Raw genomic sequence first — 23,781 nt, 5'->3', positions numbered from 1 at the left:
GAGAAACTGGTAAATGAATGTAACTGGATAATTAAATAGATGCAGAATCCTGGGGTTCAGATGCCAATGGAAATGAAGATGAATGGGTGAAGAAAATGGAGGGATGAGCTCATTATGTATCAGCTTGACTGAAGACCAGGATGAAGAAAGGTACTTTTGTTCCTTCCTTACAACCTCATGGGAGGTGGAGCTCTGGCCAGGAACGTCCCAAGAGCCCTCAAAACTTGGGCTCACTCTTCTCTTCAACCAACACCACCAACACCACCACTTCCTCCAACGATGCATATGGCAGACCGGCCCCTCCTCACCACTTTCTCCCTCCTCCCTCTTTTCCCTCCTCCCCTTTCGTTGCTCCTCCCCCTTTCTCCCGGCGGCCATTGGCCCAATCCCGGCCGCCCCCTCACGCCGCCGCTCAGCTGAGGAGACAATGGGCGATCAAAGGAGGGGAGGGGGAGGAGGAAGAGGATGGCGCTAGACGAGGCGAGAGCCCGGCCGGGTGGCGCTTTCTCTGCGCTCGATTAGTGATCCTAGAGAGGGAGAGTCAGCCAGGCGCTGGAAGGGACACCGAGTGGTGGTGGTGGCGGCAGCGGCGGCGGGTACAGGGAGTCCTTGCCGCTGCAGCTGCTACCTCCTCCTCTTCCTCCTCCTCCTCCTCCTCCTCCCTCTCCCCGCTCTCCCGCGCCTCGCGAGCAAAGTGTGTGCGAGAGAGTGTGAGTATTGAGTGTGAGTGAGCGAGCCCCGTTGCGCAGCTTGGTTTGCGCACAAGCACCACCAGCAGCGGAGGAGGAGGGCGGCAGAGGCACTACCACCACCACCACCAACCACCACTACCACCACCACCAGCGCCCGGGCATTTGAGGAGAGGAGCGCTGTGGAGTGAGGCAGAATACACGCATATCTGAGGAAGGAGGGGGGGGAGGGAGGGAGGAAAAGTGAAGCGGCGGCGGCAGCGGCAGAGGCCACACCAAGACACCCAAGTGAGACAAAAGTAGCTCCAAACCAGCACCCAACTCCACCTTGGGAGGCAGGCGGCAGGCGGGCGCCTCAGCATGGCTTCCGAGGAACTCTACGAGGTAATCAGCCCCAATGCTTCCCCCTCTCCTCGTCCCCGCCTTATTCCCGCCAGCGCCCCCCCCCAAACCTCTCTCTTTTTTTTCTGTGTGTGTGTGTGTGTGTGTGTGTGAGGGCTGAAAACCGGGCTCACACTCTCCTCAGTTTCTTTTGGCTTCTGGCTTTTCTTGGCGGGGCCCTGTGTGTGTTATATGTGTGTGTCTGTTTCCAAACTGCGAGCCTGCCTCTCTTCCCTCCCCCAGTTTCGCTAGAGGAGGACGGAAATATGACTGAAAGCAAGGAGACGGTAAAGTGTAACCATTGGCTTGCGCTTTCTCTCGCTTCCCCCCCCCCCTCTTTTTTTTATAACCCGACCCCCGAAACAACCCCCCTCCCTCCTCTCAACTCCACGGCCACCCCTTTTACCCTCTCCGGTCTCGCCACGAGGGAAGGGGAAAAGGGTGGGTGCCGGACGTTAGGTTAGCGGCGCTGACAGCCGCGACTTTGCCCAGAGACCCTCTTGCGCACAAAAGTGCTTTTGGTAGTGTGCAAAAAAAAAAAAAATGTGTTGCAGAAGTCCTGCCCGCTTTTTGTTGGGGGGCTGGGGGTGGAGGGTGTGTGGGAAGGCGAAAGGAAAGGTTATCTTCTTCTCTTTTGAAAAGTACAATGACACCTTTGCCTGGCGAGCCAGCTGTATTGATGCACAAAACACGAAACATCCAAAACTAACACTAACTCATTCTGCATTCTTTAGCAGAATGAACAAGTTTGGGGAGGGGTTTTTTTTTTTTGTGGGTGGGTGGGTGGATGGGATGGGGGGGGCAGGGTTGGCTGGTTCCAACGCATGCTATTTTATTTGAGGGATGCCCAGGTGGATTAAGCATGGTAGTAAATCGCTTTGCTTGAGGATGGAGGAAGGTGACTTTTTTAACTTTGAATTTCCAGTCTTTTGATGCCATTTATAAATCTTCAATGCACAGGCACAGGATGGGGGATTCCTTTTGGATGCAATTTCTTGGTTTTTGTTTTTTTTTAAAAATATTTTATGGAGTATTTTGTATAGGTTAATGCTTGCATTAAATTTTTGAAACTATTCTAATTCATTTGGTAGGTAAAACTCATTGAAGAGCCTGTGGTAGTTTTCTTCTACCATGGACAAATACTTATGTAGACAGGTTTGATATGTTTTTTAAGTTACTAGCAGCCATATGAGTCTGGAACCTTAGAATTACTAAAATATATTCAATAGCAGTACAAAACATAGGGTACAACTCTTTAACACACTTACTAGGGATTGTGCTGCACTGACTTTATAACTTTATTTATAGTAAAATAATGTTGTACTAAATGTTGAACTCTAAGTGATGCAGTAGAAAGAATTTAGGAACTGAAAATATTTCCAGTTCAGCTGATCAGTGTAGAGTAGTCCATATCTATGAGTGAGAAGAGTTCAGTCTTTGAACAAATGAAGTTTTTGAACTAATCTGATTGATGATTATGTGCCACTAAGTGTTAACTCTTAAGAGACCACATAGATTTCATCTAGGATTATCTATCCCGAGTCTGGTCCTTTAGATCTTCCATAGTGTACATCATTGCTCTAATGGAGTCTATCTATCTTGTAGTTGATCATCTCTTTCCTTCCACCTTTTCCAGTATTACAGTCTTCTCAAGAGAGCTAAATCTTTGCATAATGTGTTCCAAATATCATTTGAGCTTGGACATTTGTGTCTTGAATGAGACTTCTGAATTGATTTGTTCTTTGATCCAATAATCTGCAACCTCAGTTGATTATAAATTTATCATAAAAGTAAATTATTGCTAAAGATGCCAAAGATTTTAGGGATCTTTGGAGGGGAGTACAAACCAATTATTTGAGAGAATTGTCAATAATATAATAATTTAGCAGCAGGTTCAATCTGTTGGGATTTTTGAACCTATATTTCATAAGTGCATATATTTTCTGAATTGTTTTTTTTTAGGAAGGTCATTGGACAATTTAATCCAGTTCTTTATTTCTGATGTTGGGGATTCTTGAATCTGTTGCCCAGAAATGAAACTTACAAGTTGCTTATGACTGTAGTAACCCATTCTATTGACTGCACAGAATGCCCTCCTCCAAGCTGCATTGTGTTTACTTTATCACTCAGTCATGTTAATTGGGCTATAGAAAGCTAACCCTATGAATTAAAGAACTTGGAAGAATGTTTGAGAAAACAAATTAAGATATTAAAGACTATGGCAGGTTCTTTATATAAGTACACCATTTGGACCTTAACTGGAATAGAAGAATTAACTAAGGCTATTACTGAAGAAGGGTTAGGTATAGAAACTTTCTTTACAAATATTCTTGGACTTTTAAAAAAAGTTATTTTAGAGTCTGCTTTACTATTGAAAAAATTAATAAGAGAATTTTAAAAAATCAGATTTTTGATAATCATTCATATGTTTCAGATGGAAGAGAATTGAATCGTTATATTTGTAAAAGATAATACACTGTTTTCAGTTGAGATGTATGTCGTGTTCAGATAAGTCATGATACAGGGATCTCTAATAATTTTTTCAGTTAGTGGTTTCGAATTATTGCATTAGGAGGCAATAACAAGCTGAAATGATTAAAACAAGATATACCTATTTTTTAAAAAATTCTAGAAAACTCAAAATGAAATATAAACTTTATAGCAGTGGTAGTCAACCTGGTCCCTACCGCCCACTAGTGGGTGTTCCAGCTTTCATGGTGGGCGATAGGGGTTTTGTCCGATACTGAAGCACTTTCCTTTTTTTTTAATTTAATTGACTTTTAAAAAAAAATTCATAGCATTATTTAAAAACATTTTAATTAGGTTTTCATAAAATTCCCCGTGACAATTTAAATTTCTGAAAATATACTATTTGTATCGCCTGTGCATAAGTTTAGTTCACGTTACGTAAGTGAAACTAAGTGAAACTAAATGGCGCTATAGTGCGACCACAAACAAAAGAGCCTCGTCCCAGAATAGCTCGTGCATCTCCCCCCACACCACCCAGCTGTAACAGACAAGCAGAGCTGGTAGCCGGCGCGCCCCCCCCAACCCAATCCACGATGCGCAAGAGGCATGCGCAGATGACGATACACTTTATAAATCACCATTACTGTGGAACCAGTGGGCGGTTAGAAAATTTTACTACTAATAGAGATAAAAAAGTGGGCGGTAGGTATAAAAAGATTGACTACCCCTGCTTTTATTATTATTTTTTTATTATTATTATTTGCATTTATATCCCGCCCTTCTCCGAAGACTCAGGGTGGCTTACACTATGTTAGCAATAGTCTTCATCCTATTTGTATATTTATATACAAAGTCAATTTATTGCCCCCAACAATCTGGGTCCTCATTTTACCTACCTTATAAAGGATGGAAGGCTGAGTCAACCTTGGGCCTGGTGGGACTAGAACCTGCAGTAATTGCAAGCAGCAGTGTTAATAACAGACTGTCTTAGCAGTCTGAGCCACAGAGGCCCTTTATAGTAATATATGTGATAATCCAATTAGGAAATTGTGTTGATAAGATTTTCAAAGCATTTTAATTGGAAAAATGTTGATTAATAAATTATTTGATGATTTTGTGTATGTGTGTGGGACTGCATAGAGAGGATTGTAGAAAAGAGACAGCACTACAGCTTATCCAAAACAATTTTACCCACTCTTGCTTTCTTATAAAAAAAGAAATTGCTTGGAGAAGTTGTGGATTAAATTTATTTGTACTGGATTTAATCATCCTTTGGTTTATAAAAGAGTTGAAAGGATGGTATGAACATCAAATGGAATTAAATAGAAATTTATTCAAGGTGCTGGATAAACCATGAGCAACATTAATCTTCCTTCTTTCCATCCACCTACCTTGCCACCTATTTATGACATGGGCATGTTTTATTATAAGAGATTCTATGCGTTTTTTTTAAACTTGATGAAATTTCCTCTGTTTATTTTCAAAAACTTTAGAAAGTAATTGGTAAATTATTTGTGTTATTGAATGACCCAATGAGCAAACACATACTACCTTTATGAATGACTTCTCTTTAAGAAGTTTAGAATCAGTAAGTTATATGGAGTTGTGATTCCAAGTACATTGAAAATACTATGTACTTTTTGACTTTATAGAGGTTTTATAGAAAAATCTTAATCTGTTTTAATGAAATACCTATGAAATTTTTTTGGGTAAGATAACTGAAATCTGAATATGAATTCTATAAAGGCAAATACGGTGACAATTTACATTAACATAGCTTCCAAATCATGGGATATAATTCTACTTTATTTTGTTTGGACCAGTTTTCCCCTCAGATATTGTGTCTAGTTTTGGTCACCCCACTTTAAGAAGAATTGAGCAAAATTGAAATAGAATTGGAAGGACACTGAGAATCATTAAGGGATTACAAATTCTTACGGAGAAACAATAGGTTGAAGTAGCTGAGCATGTTTAGGGTTGAGAACTGACAAGGATACAGTCACCCTGTATTCTGGCTTCTGCAGGCGATAATAAGGGAAAATGATAAAAGTAATATCACCCAATTCCAACATCAGGATGAGTGCATGCGCATAAAAAAGAGAAGAAATTTGTCAAGTTAAGTGATGCATAATTGAGTGCTTTTGTGGTCATAATTTGACAAAAATGCTGTATTCTGCAGATTCAATTAAATGCGGATTCTATTCAGGAAAAGAGACCTCATGGAAAATGTCAGGACATATACTGGAATTATGGATTTAAGATCCAGAAAATCAAATTCCAACTGAATGTTTAGAAATGGCTTGTTAAGAGTATTTTGATGATAGAACTAAATATCTAAAAAGGTGCTGGGCCTTCTTGCATTGGATAAATTTAAGTAGAGGCTAAGTAATAATATGATGGTTGTACTTTAATTTCAGTTCTTTTATTGACCCTGAGTTCAACTCTGGGCTAGATGATCCCTTCCCAAACTGTCTTAAGGTAATTTCTCAGGTGCAGTTTCAGAAGTAATTTCCTTGGCAGCTGGTAATACAGCATTTTCTTATGATGTCCTTCCAATGGAATTATTTCTTAGAGACTTTTATATGGATTAGAAATTAATAGATAATAAAAGTGTTTCTTATTTATTAAATTTATGCATTCTGCTAAGCCATAATTCAGTATGTGGTATTATATGGTATTATATATTATTATACCAATATGTGATGTAATCTCCAAACATTGAAGATTATGCAACAAAACATGGTAAAATAAATCTTGTATACAATGTGTGAATCAATTTTTTGGGTTTCATTTTAATTTTTTTAAAAAAAATTTAAAATAAAATAATTTAAAATAAACAATTGGGAAGATGTATTTATTTGTGTTCTTAATTGTTAGATGCTTTGCCCTTCTAATGAATGAATGACAATTTTATCTTCTTTTCTTATTTAGGTAGCTTTAATAATGGTACAGGTAGTCCTTGACTAACAACAGTTCATTTAGTGACTGTTCAAAGTTCTAAAGGCACTGAAAAAAGTGACATGACCGGTTTTACAATTACAACCTTTGCACCATCCCCGTGATCATGTGATCAAAATTCAGATGTGTGGTAACTGGTTCATACTTACGATCGTTGCAGCGTCCTGTGGTCATGTGATCACTTTTTGCAAAGTCAATGGGGAAGTCTAATTCACTTAACAACCAGATTACTAATTTATCAACTGTAGTAATTCATTTAACAACTGTTGTAAGAAATGATGTAAAATGGGGCAAAACTCACTTAAAAAAATTGTCACCTAACATAAATTTTGGGCTCAATTGTGGTCGTAAATCGAAGACTATCTGTACTATATGATAATATAAATTACTTTAAAATAACATAAGTTGTATCTATTCAAAAATTATTCTTGGGATCTTCTAGTGAATTTGAAAAATGAAAGTGAAATACTTGTAAAATTGAAAAGTAGACTAGTAATAGTTCCTGTAATCTAATTAGTTAAAGAATTTAGAATTATAATAATTAACAATGCCTGGCAATTTCTCTTTATATTCTACATTGGTCATTTTATTGTTTGAAAAATATATAGCAGAACAGATCAAATGTGTCTTGAAACCTGTTGCACGCTTTCAATTCTGTGATTCTTTAGATCAGGAATCAGGAACCTATAATTCCATCTGTAAGAGCCTGACCATTACATCAATAGTGAAGTATGTTGAAAGTTATAGTAATAAAAGTAGCATTTAGAACAGTGGTTCTCAATCTTTTCTTCAGCATGGAACCCCTTTTGTGGCCATGGACCCCCAAGAGTTAATTTAAGATTTAAATCACAATATTTATCAAGCCCCCTGTAATGACATCGCGGGCCCCCAGCGGTCCATGGATCAAAGATTGAGAACCACTGATTTAAAGAGCCAGAGGTTTCCCACTTTTGTTCAAGAAAAAGAAGGCTAGCCTCTGTGGTTTTGATTTAACTACGTATTATGTAATCAAGATAAATATGATGAGATGGAAGAGGAAGAAAGCACTCTTATCTATGTAGGGCCCAAATCATATCAAATATTGTGTTGATAGTACCCATATAATCCTTAGCCTGATTTTATTTATTATGGTAGCTGTACTATTAGGTTTTTATTTATTATTAAATGTTAGCCTTCCTAGGTAGGCCAGACAGGAAACACAACAAGCTGTGCTAGTTCTACTTTATTATAAGTCTACAGTAACAGAATCTTGCAAGTCTGAAAGTGCAAATCTCCTGCAGTCCCTTTTTATGGTTTGATAAGCTAGGGAGGTTCCTTTCTGAGTTTCTTTCTTTCTGCCTATTATGCAGCTTCGGGCTTCCCTTATCATCTGATCTTTTCCTAGGCAGCATCTCCCCTCCCCCAGGGTATTCTCACATACCATTACATAAAATCAGTGTGTAACTTTATAAAAATTCTTTGCGTCACAAAATGTTAAGGTGGGCAACTGTACTAATAATCAGTTGAGTAGCGAATGTTTAATTTTTGTCAATAATCATAAGAATGAAGAAATAAAGGAGTACAATATATAAAACAATTGTAACAAAATATATTAAGATATAGATCATGAATGCTAAATACTCTTAGAAAAGTAACATGCACATGCTAGAAGCTGTGAGCCATTCTGGCTCCCTAGTTTTAAGTACATAAAACATAATATTACAACTAGTTAATTAATATCACAAGATCTAAAATGGACAGCTAACATCAAAAACATCATCAAAAAAGGACAACAAAGAATGTTCTTTCTGCACCAATTCAGTAAGCTCAAACTGCCCAAGGAGCTGCTGATTCAGTTCTACAGAGGAATTATTGAGTCTGTAATTTGCACCTCTAACTGTCTGGTTCGGTTCTGCAACCCAACAAGAAAGACAGACTTCAGATGATAATTAGAACTGCAGAAAAAATAATTGCTACCAACTTGCCTTCCATTGAGGACCTGTATACTGCACGAATCAAGAAGAGGGCCGTGAAAATATTTACAGATCCCTCACATCCAGGACATAAACTGTTTCAACTCCTACCCTCAAAACGACGCTATAGAGCACTGCACACCAGAACAACTAGACACAAGAACAGTTTTTTCCCGAAGGCCATCACTCTACTAAACAAATAATTCCCTCAACACTGTTAAATTATTTACTAAATCTGCACTACTATTAATCTTCTCATAGTTCCCATCACCAATCTCTTTCCACTTATGATTGTATGACTGTAACTTTGTTGCTGGCAATCCTTATGATTTATATTGATATATTGACCATCAATTGTGTTGTAAATGTTGTAGTTTGATGAACGTATCTTTTCTTTTATGTACACTGAGAGCATATGCACCAAGACAAATTCCTTGTGTGTCCAATCATTTGGCCAATAAAAAAATAATTCTATTCTAAAAAAAAAATTGCAACTTTGATGAGATCTGAAGGAGATACCATATGAGATGAGGTTAATCTAATAAAAAAAAGTTAAAATTATTTAAACATTTCTCAAAGTGCGTCACCTCTTTATTTCACATTCCTCCTTTTAACTTTTCTCTCTTCTTTAAAATAATAGATGCTGTATTTTTTGGAGTATAAGATGCCCCCTTTTCCCCCCTAAAAAGGTGTGAAAATTTGAGTGCGTTTTATACACTGAATGTAGCCCCGCCCACCCACTGGCTTCCACCCTTTGGTCTCTGCCTCCCAGCAATTTACCTCCTTGCAGCAAGCAGAAACAGACCATTTCAGCTTTAGCACAGCCTAATTAGCACAAGTTGATTGGACCTTGGATTGGCCTGCCGACTCTCAGCTGTTTCAGGCTGCAGGGATTGCCATTGCCTATTGCTGTGCGTGCCTTTGCTGCTTGCTGCAAGGAGGTAAATTGCTGGGAGCAGATTTTTTTTTCTTATACTAGTCAAGCTATGCTGAAAATGAAAATGAAAGTAAAGCAGTCTATTTGCTGTTTGCTGCAACGAGGCAAAATTGCTGGGAGGCAGAGGTAGATTTCTTTTTCTTGTTTTTCTCACCAAAAAAGGTAGGTGCGTCTTATAGTCTGGAGCATCTTATACTCCAAAAAATACTGTATGTGTTTGTTATTATTGATATGGTTTGTTGTTCAGTCAGCCAGATATTTAGACTGGATTTGGCATTTTATTCATCTATTTGAGTCCTTCCAAGTCCTTGGGATAGGTAAATATTTGTAGATGTTAAAGGTATTGTTACAGGTTGTAAACTATTCCAAGTAAGGCTGCCTTTTGTAACTTACTGATGGTGATTTTTGTCAGTGCTGATGGTATTCCAATAGTGGTCCAGTTGTTTTGGGATTGCACCCACAGCAGCTATCGTTATTTGTACTACCTTTGCTTTCTTTTGCTATAGTCATTCTACTTCTCTTTATATTTTCTTATTTTATCCAGTTCTTTTTTCAATTCTACTGCCATTTCTACGATCCAATTTTTTTTGGTTTTTCTTATTGATAATTATTAGGTCTGGAGTGTTAATGTGGTAGGTGTTTGTCTGTTTGAATTCTAAAGTCCCGGAACACTTTAGCTTCATTTTTTCTGTTGTTGTTCAGTTGCTAAGTCATGTCTGACTCTTCATTTTCTATTACTTTGCCTACTTTGTGGTGCCACCAATTCTTCCATAAAAGCAAACAGTATTTCTTGCAGATATTCCAATGTGTCATTGTTGCTAATTTGTCATGCCGTTGTTTGTAGTTAATCTGTGTGATCTCCTTGCAGCAGCTAACTAGGTGGTCCACTGTTTTGTCAGCTTCTTTGCATTTGCTGTCTGTTGCTGTCTTCTCAATTAGTCTGCTTCTATTCTTAAGGCTTGGTTTCATGCAGCCAGAATTACCATAGCCCCTCTATCTCCTTCTTCAATTTTTCTGCCCTTGACCTTTGTCAGGTCTTGTTGTTATTTGCTTGGTCTGGTATTTTTTTAAAATGTACTGGTCATGAAATTACTTGTTGCCGTGTCTTTTTTCTGTTCTTCATTTGGTCTTTCTGGTTGACCAGTTTGGTGTCTCCAATATTCAATAAGCCTTCATGGTATACTAGCTTTAGTGAATCTTCTTCACTCTCCTTCAGATATTCTTCCAATGTCCTTTTTTCTTCTTCAACTGTCTGTACTTGCAACGTTCATAACCACCTATTTTCCTTGGTAAGTAAAGTCTGCCAGTATCATTACATAGGTAAGGGCATGATTCATTATTACTATTTTTCTTGTCTTCCTATCCAAGGCTTTTAATTATGCTTGAAGCCAGTCCACTATTCCAGCTGTGTATCTAATGACATTGGAATTGCAGATATTAATCGTATTGATGTTATTTTCGCCACTAGGTTTGGATTTTAATATATTCTGCATTCTAATGATGTATTTACTTCTAATCTTCTTCTTGACTTGAGCATGCTCAACTTGAGCATGTTTGTCAGTTTGAAGGATGCCCAGGTATTTGTAACAAACTTCTTCATCAAAACTCTTGATGTTATTCTTATAGGGCATCTTGATTCCTTCAGTTTTCCCTAGTTTTCCCTGTTTGATAGTAAGTGTGATATATTTGTCCAGTCCAAATTCCATTTCAGTTTCTTGGCTCTGTTAATCTATAGATATAGATCTATCTATCTATCTATCTATCTATCTATCTATCTATCTATCTATCTATCTATCTATCTATCTATCTATCTATCTATCTATCATGTTATAATAACAAACAGTAGTGGTAATAGTCTCCTTGAAGAATTCTTCTCTTTATATTATCCTCTCTCACTCTTATCACCATTGACCAGCAATTACATCTTCCATTGTGCTATTGATCTTTGCACAAAGTTTCTAATGTTTCAACTAAGTCCTGTTATTTCTAGGCACTTGATTAAACAATCATTTGGCAGGCAGTTGAATGTCTTCTGGTAACCAATCCAAGCTATATTAGTGTTGGTCTTCCTTCTCTTGCAGTTTTTTATTGTTCTGCTGTTTGGGCAGTTTCCTTTCTATTCAGATGGAAATAACTTATTTATTTTATTTATTTATTTATTTTATTAGATTTATAAACCGCCCTTCTCCCGAAGGACTCAGGGTGGTGTACAGCCAAAATAAAAAGAAACAATGTACAGTTAAAATAAAATTAAAAAACTTATTATACAGTGTGGCCGAAATTAAAATAGTTAAGAATCTAAAAACCCCAATTAAAACCAGAGAGAAATTTAAAATTTAAAACTAAACAATTTAAGAAAGCCCCGCACGAACAAACAGATATGTTTTCAGTTCGCGGCGGAAGGTCCGAAGGTCAGGTATTTGACGTAAACCAGGGGGAAGTTCATTCCAAAGAGTGGGGGCCCCCACAGAGAAGGATCTCCCCTGGGGGCCGCCAGCCGACATTGTCTGGCGGACGGCACCCTGAGAAGGCCCTCTCTGTGCGAGCGTACGGGTCGGTGGGAGGCATGCGGTAACAGAAGGCGGTCCCGTAAGTAACTTGTTTTCAACTCGATGCTGTTGACTGCATTAGCTAACACATCAGTTAGCAGTTTAAAAGTTGTGGGTTAGCAGGTAATTGTACTTTCCTGGTGCAGCCCCTTTTCTTAGATCTTTCATTATCAGATAGGCTTGGCCAGACATTAATCAATCCTCAACTTCACTGCTTTATAGTATGTTGTTAAACTGCTTGGCAATGACTGGGTTATCAGATGTTTCAACCAAAACCATGCAGTTCATCTTCACCTGCTGCTGACCAAATCTTGATCTTCCATGTCCTTTTTCCGCCATTTCTTCTGTTATTACAATTTCATTTATTTTACCTTCTTTTTTTATTCCTATCCAACTCATTTATCCAAGCTGCATTCATGTTGTATTTCTTTGAGTGGTCCCATAGCTGTGCCCAACATAAGTTGGTTTATTTCTTGCAATGAACTGGTGCTTATGTTTGGTATTACAGTATTGGCATCTTTTAATACTTGTGCTAGCTGTTTCTTTGGAACGAGCCTCAATACAGGCAACATTATTCTCTTGTTTTTGTGCTGCTCTAGATGCTCAGTTATTCTTTGTTTCAATTCTTTTCTAATTAGAGGCTCTTGTTCTTTCTGAGGAAAAGGCAGAAGAGAGGGTTTCTGGTTTGGAAATGAAAACAATATCTGTGCTGGCTGACACCTCCTGGTTTGCCTCTATAGTCTGAGTTCTACAGTTCAGAACTCTACAATTCTGGCAGGGCTTTGATTTCTTTGCCCTGGGGAGACCGTTGCAGTTCTTCTAATTCTGCTTCTTTGAATACTTCATTTTTTAGAAAAATTATACATTGGCCTTAATTTGGCTAGTCCTGTTCTGTTATTTCTGATTCTGGGTGTTATTATTTTTAGAACTGGTGCATTTTTTTCAGATATCGTCTTGTTGAACTTGATTTGTAATAACAGATCATTATTTCTTTGCTTTCAATCTCCGTATGTTTGCAACAGGTAAAACAACCTTTTAGTCCTGCAGTTTCTGGCCCCAGTTGCTCACCAACAGTCCTGAGTTGTATAGCCCAATACCCAACAAAGTCCGTGTTAGTCTAAGTAATGACCAATCTGGTATGGGTTTCTGTAAATTATATCTCACTATATTATTTATGGAAGAGAGACTCTTCATCTGGCTCCTCGGATGAGCCAGTCCAATATGTTTCAATCTCTGCCATAGATTTCTTCTTTGGGTCACATTATTAGATTTACATATTTATATTGGCTTGAGTTTCTGTGTATGCTGATAACTTTCAGTGTTCTTGCTTACCATCTAAGTCAAGGATATAATCTTTTAATGTTGCCTAATCTTCATATTGGGTGGATAAGTGAAACTAAACTATATAGTTAAACCTATATAAGACAGTAACTTTACTTGAGAATTGAGGTAACACTGTTTTTGATGGGATTGCAGTCCTCTACAAAGGACAGGGTCACAGCTTGAATGTGCTTCTTGAACCCAGCTATCATTAGATTTATAGATAACAACTATGGTGAAGAGCATACCTAGACAGGTTCACATATCAGTTGCCTACCACTTTCAGTTTAAGGCTGTGTTTCTCAATTTTGGCATCTTGAAGATATATGGACAATTGTTGGCTGGGGAGTTTTGAGTTCACGTATCTTCAAGTTGCCAAGATTGAGAAATGTTAGTTTAAGGTGTTAATGATGATATTTAAGTCCTAAACAGCTTAAGAGTAACTTTCAAGGATTGCCCTTTCTTCCCATTACTTAAATCAGCTAGAACACTCCTTCTGAAGATGTGTTGCAATTTCCTTCTTGGAAATATGTCTTAAGTGAAAGAATGCAGTAATAACATGAGAAATTGCATACATCAACATATACTTTTGGTAATGGCAGTGGCCATGCGTCTGCTTCTCTATATGTCTGTGATTTCTAGATGACATAAACATAGATATATGTCATTTTTGTTTATGTCAGTATATGTAAGTAAATAGAAATGGAAGATAGGCATAGAGGACAAGAGAGCAGATGGAGTACAAGAGTTAAAATCCAGGTTGAGACAGTTTGTGCTAAGAGCCAAGTATTGTTTCTATAATATTCTATTATATAAATGTTTATGATAAATGGAGAGATTGTTAATGGGAGAATTGGAGTAATAATGTTCTTAAATCACATTTCTGAATGAAAAATAGATGAAATATTGTATTATTAAAATGCTCAAATATTTTAGATCAGGGGTCACCAACGTTTCAGACCTCAGAAATCACTAAATTCATAATTTTAAATCCCATGGACCACTAATATAATCTGCCTAATGACCAGCTGGGTGAGCATTGCAAGATAATCATGTGACTGGGTGGGCATGGCCAACTTGATGTTATGTCGAGGGGCATCTTGCCAGCCTCTACTGTCTACTCCTCGCCTGTCCACCCGGGCTCCTTAGGTCCCCATCAGGAAGCAGTTGCTGGAGCTAAGCAGCCACCATGAGAAAGATTTGGCAAAATAGCTGGCTCAGTTAAAATTGGATCTGACTGAAAAAGAGACTCAGCAGAAGCACCTCACTGAGGACTATGAGCTTAGACTTTCCAAGCAGAGGGAAGACCTGCAGGAGTGCAAGGCCAGGTACCGGCGCCTAGAGGTTCAGCGGGCTGAGATGGTCAGCCAGTTCCAGGCCATGATGCAGTCCCACTGGAACAAGGCCCTCCGGCTCTTTATCACCAGCAGCAGCACTTCCCTCCAGCCTTCGCCGAAAGCCCTGAACCAGGAAGCTGAAACAGACCCCAAGTCAGAATTTCTTCCCCCCTCTCACCACACAAAAAGACCCCAAAGAGGAGACTCTCTGCAGCAACACAAACTGTTGTGTTGTCCGCTCTCACCGCAGCCGGGGTCTGCTTATCTGCTCCCGAACGCGGAGGAATGTATGCCTCCCGGCCCCAGTCCTGGCTCCATGCCCAGACAAGCTGAAGAGGAGGGGGCACCTCCCGGTCCCAGCCCTGGCTCCATGCCCAAGCAGGCTGCAGAGGAGGGAGCATCCCCCGGCCCCAGCCCTGGCTCCATGCCCAGGCAAACGGAGCAACTAGACCCCTCCCCCTCCTCCACAGCATGTGAGCCTGAGGAAAGTTTACTTCCAACAGCTGATTGGAGTGACCCTCGCATCAGAAGATTGGATAGGCGGAGGCAACAGAAGGAAGGGAGGGGCAGGCCTTAATGAGTGCTGAGTCATGGAGCCACACCCCATGGCCTATATAAAGGATCTGCTTTCTGGCAGTCTCTGAGTCAGGCAAAGTCTAAACATATCTTGCTGAAGTCACTTACTGGTCTCCTGCCTGCTCTGAGGACTTTGCTAGGACTTTGGGCAGAGCTGCAGAGGCAAGCCTGATTCGGATTTCCCTGACCCGGCCATCAGCGGAGGAGTGGGACACGACACAAACATTCATTGCACGTATCCGGCCCAGAGGCCATAGTTTGAGGACCCCTGATTTAGTGCAATATAAAAAATGCAAATAATTTTTCTGCGGACCACCATAATTTTCTCAAGTTGGTGACCACTGTTTTAGATAACATCAGATAATATTAGATAACAGAGCAGTTTTAAAAATACTGTACTTTCAGGGGAATATGAATTCTAGCTTTTAAATGTGACTTTAAATAAAAATCTTACTATAATAAAATATATAAAGATTGTCAGTGTATAAGAGTTCATGAATTGGAATAGACATGGCAACAGATCAGCCAATGGGGACTGTTCGATGAGTCAGACAGTTTGGAGCCATGGCGTGGCTTAGTCTATCTGGTCTGTATATAAGAGTTATGTTGTGGCTCCAGCCCCCCCCCCCCCCGGGCCTGGCCCCCTGCCAGAGAGTGACTCAGAGAGTGAGGGGGAAGGGCCGGCAGAGTTCCCTTCTGCAGGGCCGGCTTCCCTGGGTCAGCTCCAGGAGCCAGAGACAGGCCAGGTGGAAGAAATAACGAAACCTCTGTCTCCTGTATCTCCCCCCGCCCAGGCAATGCTCCCAGACCCAGCTGAGGACAATCAGTCCTGGTTGGACCCTAGGTTTCGTAGGCAGGAGAGGTGTGAACAACCGAAGCAGGGGTGAGGCAGGCCTAGGAAGTGCTGAGTCACAGAGCCACACCCCACAGAGTATAAAAGCAGCAGGAGCTGCTATACTACTCCGTGGCGAACAAATTAACTGCTTAAAGAGAACTTGAGCTGAAGTACTGTTTGTTCCTGGTTTCCTGGTTGACTCGCCAGCATCAAGAAAAGATAACAGAGAAACTTGGCAGACGCTCGCTAGTTTGCTGCCGGAGCTGATATCTGCCATGGACTGAATTGCCAGCTAATTAAGTCATCGCTCGTGCCTCCCAGACTGAGATGTGGGGGACAGAACAAGTTAGTTTGTCCTTGAATTATTGCTATTGTGATTTTATAGATTTTGTTCTTCTGGATTCTGAGTTCTGGTTCTGGCTTCTGCTGCATGGGTATTGTATATCATGGTTTATATTTATACTGTATATAAAGAAGCTTCTTTTATACATGAATTCTGCTGAATTATTTATTTGTGTGCTTAATTGGATTGCTGCAAACTCCAACAGGTTATGGCCCCAGAGCGCACCAGATACAGTAAAACTGAACTGTAATTAAATTGAAGGACAACCTGTGTTATAGGAAAAGAGAACAAGGCAGAGAAGGCTTGCAGGATGGTTGTTGAGTTCAAGGAGAGCTCTCTGCCTCGATTGAGACAGAAGAATTATTTGGGCTGCAAAATTGAAATGCTTTGTGAAGGCTAAGGAATTCTGGAATGTTGTTATTAATCTACCCCAGACACTTTAGCAGCAGCAGATCAAAGGCAGCATGATAAGGCACTGACCTACATCATCTTAAGTTTAGAGGATGAAGAATTCTTGAATGTAGCTGATTTAAAAACTGCAAAGGAGGTTGGCTGAAGTTGATATATGTGCATGTGAGTGCATCAGCATGCAATATTGTGCAATTATCGAGACAATTATACAGAGTCTGGTTGCAACCATAAGAGAAAGTGGAGAAGTATTTGCTGCGAATGCCAACTTTATTTATTGAATTGGAACAGCGTGGAATGCAGATTCCTGAGTCTCAGAAGGTACTGTTGGTGTTAAATAGTCTTGATGAAACGTGAGACATTGTTTCAGCTGTTTTTGAGTGTAAACCAGAAGAGGACTTAGGAATGGAAGCCCTTAAAGCCTGTTTGCTTTCTGAAGAAAACAAACACCATCTTAGAAAAAGCCACGAGAGGGAATTCCTGAGATGGGGAGCCCAAGGAGCAGAGAGAGAAAAGCAACAGACAGGATGTCTGCAGAGATCGGATTACAATCCAGCAAAGATTTTCTAAAAAGCAAGAAACAGGACAGCAACACCGGAGGTGTTTCATATGTGCTGATAAGACTCATTTTTTTTTTTTTTATTATTATTTTTTTTTTTTTGCAACAAACAAACAAAAAGAAAATACATTATTACACCCTTGTGCTATACATAAAAGGAAGATTTGGGTCTTCGGATATATCCTCATGATTGCCAAAATCCACGTTCTCGAGGTACAGGTACTGAAGCGTCCAATGTTCCAAGCGCAAAGTCCACAAATGGTTTCCAAGTCTTCCAGAAAATATCTTCTTTATACACACCACTTCTAATTTTAATATCACATGTCATTTTATCATTTAAAGCTAATTTCCACATTTCAGAATTCCACTCTTCTATTCTAAAAATCACATCCAGTTTCCAATATCTAGCTATTATAATTCTACCTATTATAATATAATATAATATACCTATTATATGTTTCATATGTGCTGATAAGACTCATTTAAAGAAAGTCTGTTTGCAAGGAAGAAAGACAACAGATGGACAAGCTGCTGTTGCAAAAGTTAGCTATTATAATAGCAGAGACAAATGGTTAATAGACAGTGGGGCAAGTCAAACAATTGTTAATAATTTAAAATTGTTTTTCAGAATTGATCCAGCTGGAGATGATGCAGTAGCCTTAGCAAATGGCCAGAAGGCTAAAGTCACAGGAAAAGGCAGTGTGCTTGATTCCATGTCTGGAGGAAAAGTTTAGTAACATATTATGTGTGCATGAAATGGAGCACGATTTACTGAGCGTGTCTAGTCTAGAGAAACAAGGTTGTGAGACCACATTTGTAAATGGGAAGATCTCATAAAGAGAAATGGGAATGTATGTACACAGGGCATGAAACAGGATAATGTTTACATGTTGCAGGGACAAAAGGTTCAATGTGCCCAAATATTTGGAAATGTGGCACAACATGAATCGTGTTCATCTCTTGCACAGAAAGCTTGGCCATGCCAGCTTCAGAGTTTTGCAAAAGATGTAACAGTTTAGAGGAGGGTTAAACTTAAAAGGGTGTAAGGCATACTTGGAATGTGTAGTATGTAAATCATCAAAGTCCAAGGTATTCTCCAGTGTGATAGTGGAAGGGTCCAAGAATAGGGTCCAAGAATGGGTTTTATGATGTCCTTTCTGCCAGAGACTGAATGAAAATTGAAGCCACGCCCAGATGCCTCTCTCTCTCTGGCTCCAGTTTCAACTCAGTCTTGCCCTAGAGAGACATATTTGGACAGTTGGAGCAACTGGAATTTCATTCTTGGACAAGGACAGGTTCTTTTTTCCCCTTTCTTGAGACTGCCTTGCTTGTGACAGCTTTGGGGAGGCAGCAGGTGCTCTTGCCCTGCATTCCCACCGCCGGGGCTTAGCCCCTTGAGAGCTGGTTGCGCTGGCCAATCCAGGTTGCCTGGCAATGCCACCGACCTAGAGACACTGAAAGGGCGTTGTGAGAATGTGCTGGCTAATCTAAGTTGCCTGGCACAATTGCCGACCCACTGAAACGCTGGGATAGCGCTAACATTGCTGCTGTGGCTTTTGGAGCCGCATGGAAGGCACTTTGACGTTTCAAGCCGCTCAGTGTTGCCGCGGCTGTTTGGAGCAAGCTTTCGACAGCGCTGTGGGCACTGAGGCTTTAATTGCATTTGAATAGCTTGGGGTGTGTGCGCTGGCTGGCTGGGAGCCGACAAAGCTGCCGCCGCCCTTTCCTGGCCATTGTTGGCCGTTTGACCCCTTGCAGAGTCCTTGCTTCGGGGACAGTCTTCCCTGTCAAGCTAAGCTGTCAAGATGGCAGACAGCTCCTTTGGTGACGGGGGAAAATTAAAAGTCGCTCCCCAGCTGTGCTGGAACATACCAGCAAAGTCTTAGGCAAATCCAGGACTACTTCTAAAAGAGCAGCTGCCAGAATGAAATCCAAGGCACTCAGGTCCTCCAGGACCAAGCACAGAGGAGAAGGATGCCAAGAGGTGACTAAAAGCCCTTGAAAAGCAATATTCGGGGACTGCAAAGAAGCGTGGTGAGCTGCCAACTTCTCCCTTGACAGCTCCAAGCACTTTGCGCTTTTTTCTCTCAGCCACAAGATGCAATTCTGCTGGAGGAACCACTAGAGGGAGCAGGACAGTTATCGCCTTCTGGCTCCATACAGCTTAACAGCAAAGGAAAAACTTTGGATCCTTTTGCTTGCACAGCAACTGACGGGCAGGGCAACTCTGACAGGTCAATTCCAGCCTCGACCTTGACTCCCACTGCGGTGGGACTCCACCCAGTAGGCAGTCAGGAACCAGATCTGCCTCAGGATATGGGACTTATACTTGCTTGAACCATATCCCAATGTATTGATACAGGCTTGCAGCAATCCTACCATCCTGACTCCTTTGCACCGGAGGGCTTGCCAGGTATTTTTCCTTCTCTGCCTTCTGCCAGCAGACCTGACTATCGGGAACACCGTTCCCACAGCCCTTCCTCTGAAGGTCAGGTCTCCTTTGGGGCAATAAGGAGCACAGGGATCTTGAGCTCTTAGAGGATGAGGATATGACACCGGATCCTCCAGCCTTTACTGGGCTCTTTCCTCCAGTCCTGTTTAAACCTTTACTTCATAAGGCCAAATCTACCACCAAATTGGGAACGCTGACAACAGCGTCGGAGGTTCCTCAAGATCCTGCCAAACATCTCTTTTCTAAGTCAGAACAGGAGGCGATCTCTGCCCCTAAACTATTTTTGGAAGTCATCCAAAAACAATCGGATCACCCTGCAGCCTTTCCCACCCCAACAGGCAATGATAGATGGTTTTACAACTCTGGTCCAGACTTGGCTGTCCATTTGCAACTGCCTGCAGTAGATGAGCCTGTGACTAACATCGCCTCCTCATCGTCTATTGTGACAGGGGATTTAGCCGACAACTTAAGAGCTGAGGACAAGAAAGCAGAACTTGTCCTCTGTAAAACTTATCAAGCTGCTGCATGGGTTGTAAAGGTGGCCACGGCCGCATCTTTTTTTAACTGCACTTCCTTGCTCTGGCTTAGCCAGTTGCAAGCGAAGTTGGCAGCACAGGATGCGCAAATTGGTGGCCGCCACCCAATTCTCTGTGGACGAAACCTTAAATGCAGCAAAATTTGCCTCTCGTGCGCTCTCCTCCACTGTTGCCTCAAGGAGATTGTTATGGCTCCGCAATTGGCAGGCAGATGCCAGGTCAGAGTGGAGGCTGGCATCTGCCCCTTACAAGGGAGCTAGACTGGGGAAGCTCTTGAGCCGATATTGGTTGAGAACAACGATAGGAACAAGGTGGTGCCAGGCACGTCCTAACAAGCAGACCACAGGCCTTCTCCCTATTACCGGAGGCCAACCTTCCGGGCTCCTGAAGTGGACAGCTCTGCTTCTCAACGCTTTGGGCCACAAAGGCAGAATTGTCAACTGGAGAGGTTTGCCTTTTTGACCGTAGGCAGGGGTTTCAGTCCTGTTGGCCCTTTCGAGGGGGAGGAAGCCATCCATTCCATAGGGCCTAAGTGACTGTCAGACCAACCCTCCCATTGGGGCCAGATTGGCTCTCTTTGCCCCCCATTGGGAGGAAACAACCACCGACAATTGGGTGCTCAATTCGGTGAGGCTGTGCCCCTCTCTGGAGTTCCTCTCCACACCAACAAATCACTTTGTACGGTGCCCTGTCTCCAGCAACATTGAACAACGGGGTCTAATGTAAAAGACCATCCAACACTTGTTGGAAATTCAAACCATAGAGCCGATCCTGGAGGACCAAAGGAGACGGGTTCTATTCCATCCTGCTCACTATGCCAAAGTCTTTGGGAGGGATGGAGAGCAATTCTTAATCTAAAACTTCTGAACACCCATTTGGTTTACAGGAAATTTAAGATGTGCTCCCTGCAATCCAACTTGGAGGGCATACAGGTGGGCCTTGATAGATCTCACGGAGGCCTACCTCCATGTGCTGATTCTGCCGGCACATCGTCGGTTCCTGAGATTTCACTAGGGGACAAGTCACTATCAGTACAGGGCCTTACCCTTTGGTCTGGCTTTGGCCCCCCCGCTCTCTTGCCAAGATTCTGGCAGCACTGGCAGCTCACCAGAAATCCATCACAGTGAGGCTCCAGTGCTACCTTGATGACATCCTCATCCAGTCCTCATTTCCATCACGGGCAACAGGATGTACATATTATATAATACTCAAATATTACAAGCCCATGACTTTTCTGTAAATTTCAAAATGAGTCATCTAGTGCCAACAACATGAATTCTGCATCTCAGGGCAGTGATCAACACCTCCCTCTGCGAAGTGTATCTGTCTCAAGAGCGCAGGGACAGCTTGACAACCTTGGTGAAGCAAGTGCGGGAGAGGCGCACGGTGCCTGTGGCCCGGCTATCTCAGCAGCTGGGGAAGATGGCTTCATGTGTGTCCATTGTTCCCTGGCCTCAGCTGCACGCCCGCCCCCTGCAATGGTTCCTGCTTCCCTTCCAGCAGTCTGGGAGAAGCAACGCATGGGTCAGGATTCTGGTGTCATCATCAGTTCTTCGCTCATTTTGTTGGTGGACATCTCCGGTGCTGACCAAGGGCTATCTCTTCTGGGAGCCCTACAGGTTGGTGATTACATCAGATGCCAGCCTGGTCAGCTGGGGCGCCCATTTACTGACCCATATGGTGCAAGGGTGTTGGACACCGGTGGAGCTTGCCAACAACATCAATTGGCTGGAGCTCCGAGCAGCACATGTGACCCTTCACCACTTTCAGAGTCTAGTCAGGGGACAGCATGTCCTGATTATGACTGACAATATGGTGCCAAAAGCCCACATAAATTGGCAGGGGGGCACCCACACATGGGCACTCATGGCCGAGGCGAATCACCTGGGCACTTGGGCAGATTCTCATGTCCTTTCCCTGAAGGTGGAACACATTGCTGGGTTCACGAATGTGCAGGCGGACTCTGTGCAGGCACACAGGCGACCCTTCCGAATAGAGACTTCACCCAGACATCTACCAGGAGATGTCTCAGCAGTTTGGCTGGCTGTTCGTGGACCTGTTCACCTCCCTGGCAAATGCCCAAGTACCATGCTTCTTTACCAAATTTGAGACCCCAGGTTCAGACGGGACCAATGCTCTGCTCAGCCCTTGGCCGAGTAGCCTTCTGTATGCCTTTCCACCTCTTCCCCTGTCGTGTCCCACTCCTCCGCTGATGGCCGGGTCAGGGAAATCCGAATCAGGCATGCCTCTGCAGCTCTGCCAAAGTCCTAGCAAAGTCCTCAAGGCAGGCAGGAGACCAGAAAGTGACTTCAGCAAGATATGTTCGACTTTGCCTGACTCAGAGAATGCCAGAAAGCAGATCCTTTATATAGGCCATGGGGTGTGGCTCCATGACTCAGCACTTATCCAGGCCTGCCCCTCCCTTCCTTCTGACGCCGCCGCCTATCAATTCTTCTGAAGCGAGGGTCACTCCAGTCGGCAGCTGTTGGTAATTGACCTCCCTCAGGCTCACATGCTGTGGGGGAGGGGGAGGGGTCTAGTTGCTCTGTTTGCCTGGGCATGGAGCCAGGGCTGGAGCCGGGAGGTGCTTCCTCCCCCTCAGCCTGTCTGGGCATGGAGCCAGGGCTGGGGTCGGGAGGCATACTAGGACATTCCTCAGTGTTTGGAAGCAGATAAGAAGGCCCCGGCTGCGGTGAGAACGGGCAAGACACAACACCCCCTCATCCCCACTGTCATCAGGAAGGTCCTAGTGGAAAGGGCTGAGGTTTTGCTGGTGGCACCTCACTGGCCAAGGGGGCCATGGTATGTGGACCTGGTGAGTCTCTCGGTGTCGCAGCCCTGGAGGATCCCTCCAGAGAAAGTTTCCCTCAGCCAGGTGGTCCTGGTTCACCTGGAACCGCAGTGGCTCCAGTTGACTATCTGGCATTTGAGGGGAACATCCTGAGGGAGGACAAATATTCCTCCAGGGTCATCCTGACTATTCAGGCCTGCAGGAGGCTATCAACTACCTGGATTTGCAACAGCATCTGGAAGGCATTTGCCACCTGGTGCTTGGCAAGGACCATTGACCCTGTTGCAGCTTCTATGCCACAGGTCCTAAACTTCCTCCAGGATGGGCTAGATAGGGGCCTTTCACACAACACCATCCACAGGCAGATGGTGGCCCTCTCCACGGTGCTGAATGGTGGGGAGCGGGGGGCCCTACCATCATTCAGTGATTCGACAATTCATCAGAGGGGTGGCTAATCTACGTCCGCCTGTAGTCCATTGATATCCCACTTGGGATCTGACTCTGGTGCTGCAGGCACTTACATTGGTGACTTTCGAGCTGCTAAGGACTGCTACTCTCTGTTAAATGACACGTAAAGTCGTCTTCCTGGTGGCCATAACGCTAGCCAGACGTATTTCAGAGCTAGCAGCCCTGTCCGGGACGACCTCTGCGTGTTCCATTGGACAGAGTGCTCCTCAGATTAGATCCAT

The 23,781-nt window shown here is 42.5% G+C and overlaps 1 protein-coding gene across 3 annotated transcripts in view; it reads left to right on the top strand.

The window, feature by feature from the left end:
- Positions 1–363: 363 nt before the first annotated feature.
- The window catches only part of CDYL (chromodomain Y like), a 180,036-nt gene continuing 156,618 nt past the window's right edge, over positions 364–23,781 (top strand). For all 3 annotated transcript variants that reach the window (XM_058176565.1, XM_058176566.1, XM_058176567.1), the window contains exon 1: positions 364–1,073. In XM_058176565.1, coding sequence (XP_058032548.1) covers positions 1,050–1,073 — 24 coding nt within the window. In that variant the 5' untranslated portion in view covers positions 364–1,049. The remainder of the gene's footprint in view (positions 1,074–23,781) is intronic.

This window comes from Ahaetulla prasina, chromosome 3, assembly GCF_028640845.1.
Source record: "Ahaetulla prasina isolate Xishuangbanna chromosome 3, ASM2864084v1, whole genome shotgun sequence".
Taxonomy (NCBI): domain Eukaryota; kingdom Metazoa; phylum Chordata; class Lepidosauria; order Squamata; family Colubridae; genus Ahaetulla; species Ahaetulla prasina.
The sequence above is the reverse complement of the archived record's forward strand: the minus strand, read 5'-3'. Positions and strand labels throughout refer to the sequence as shown.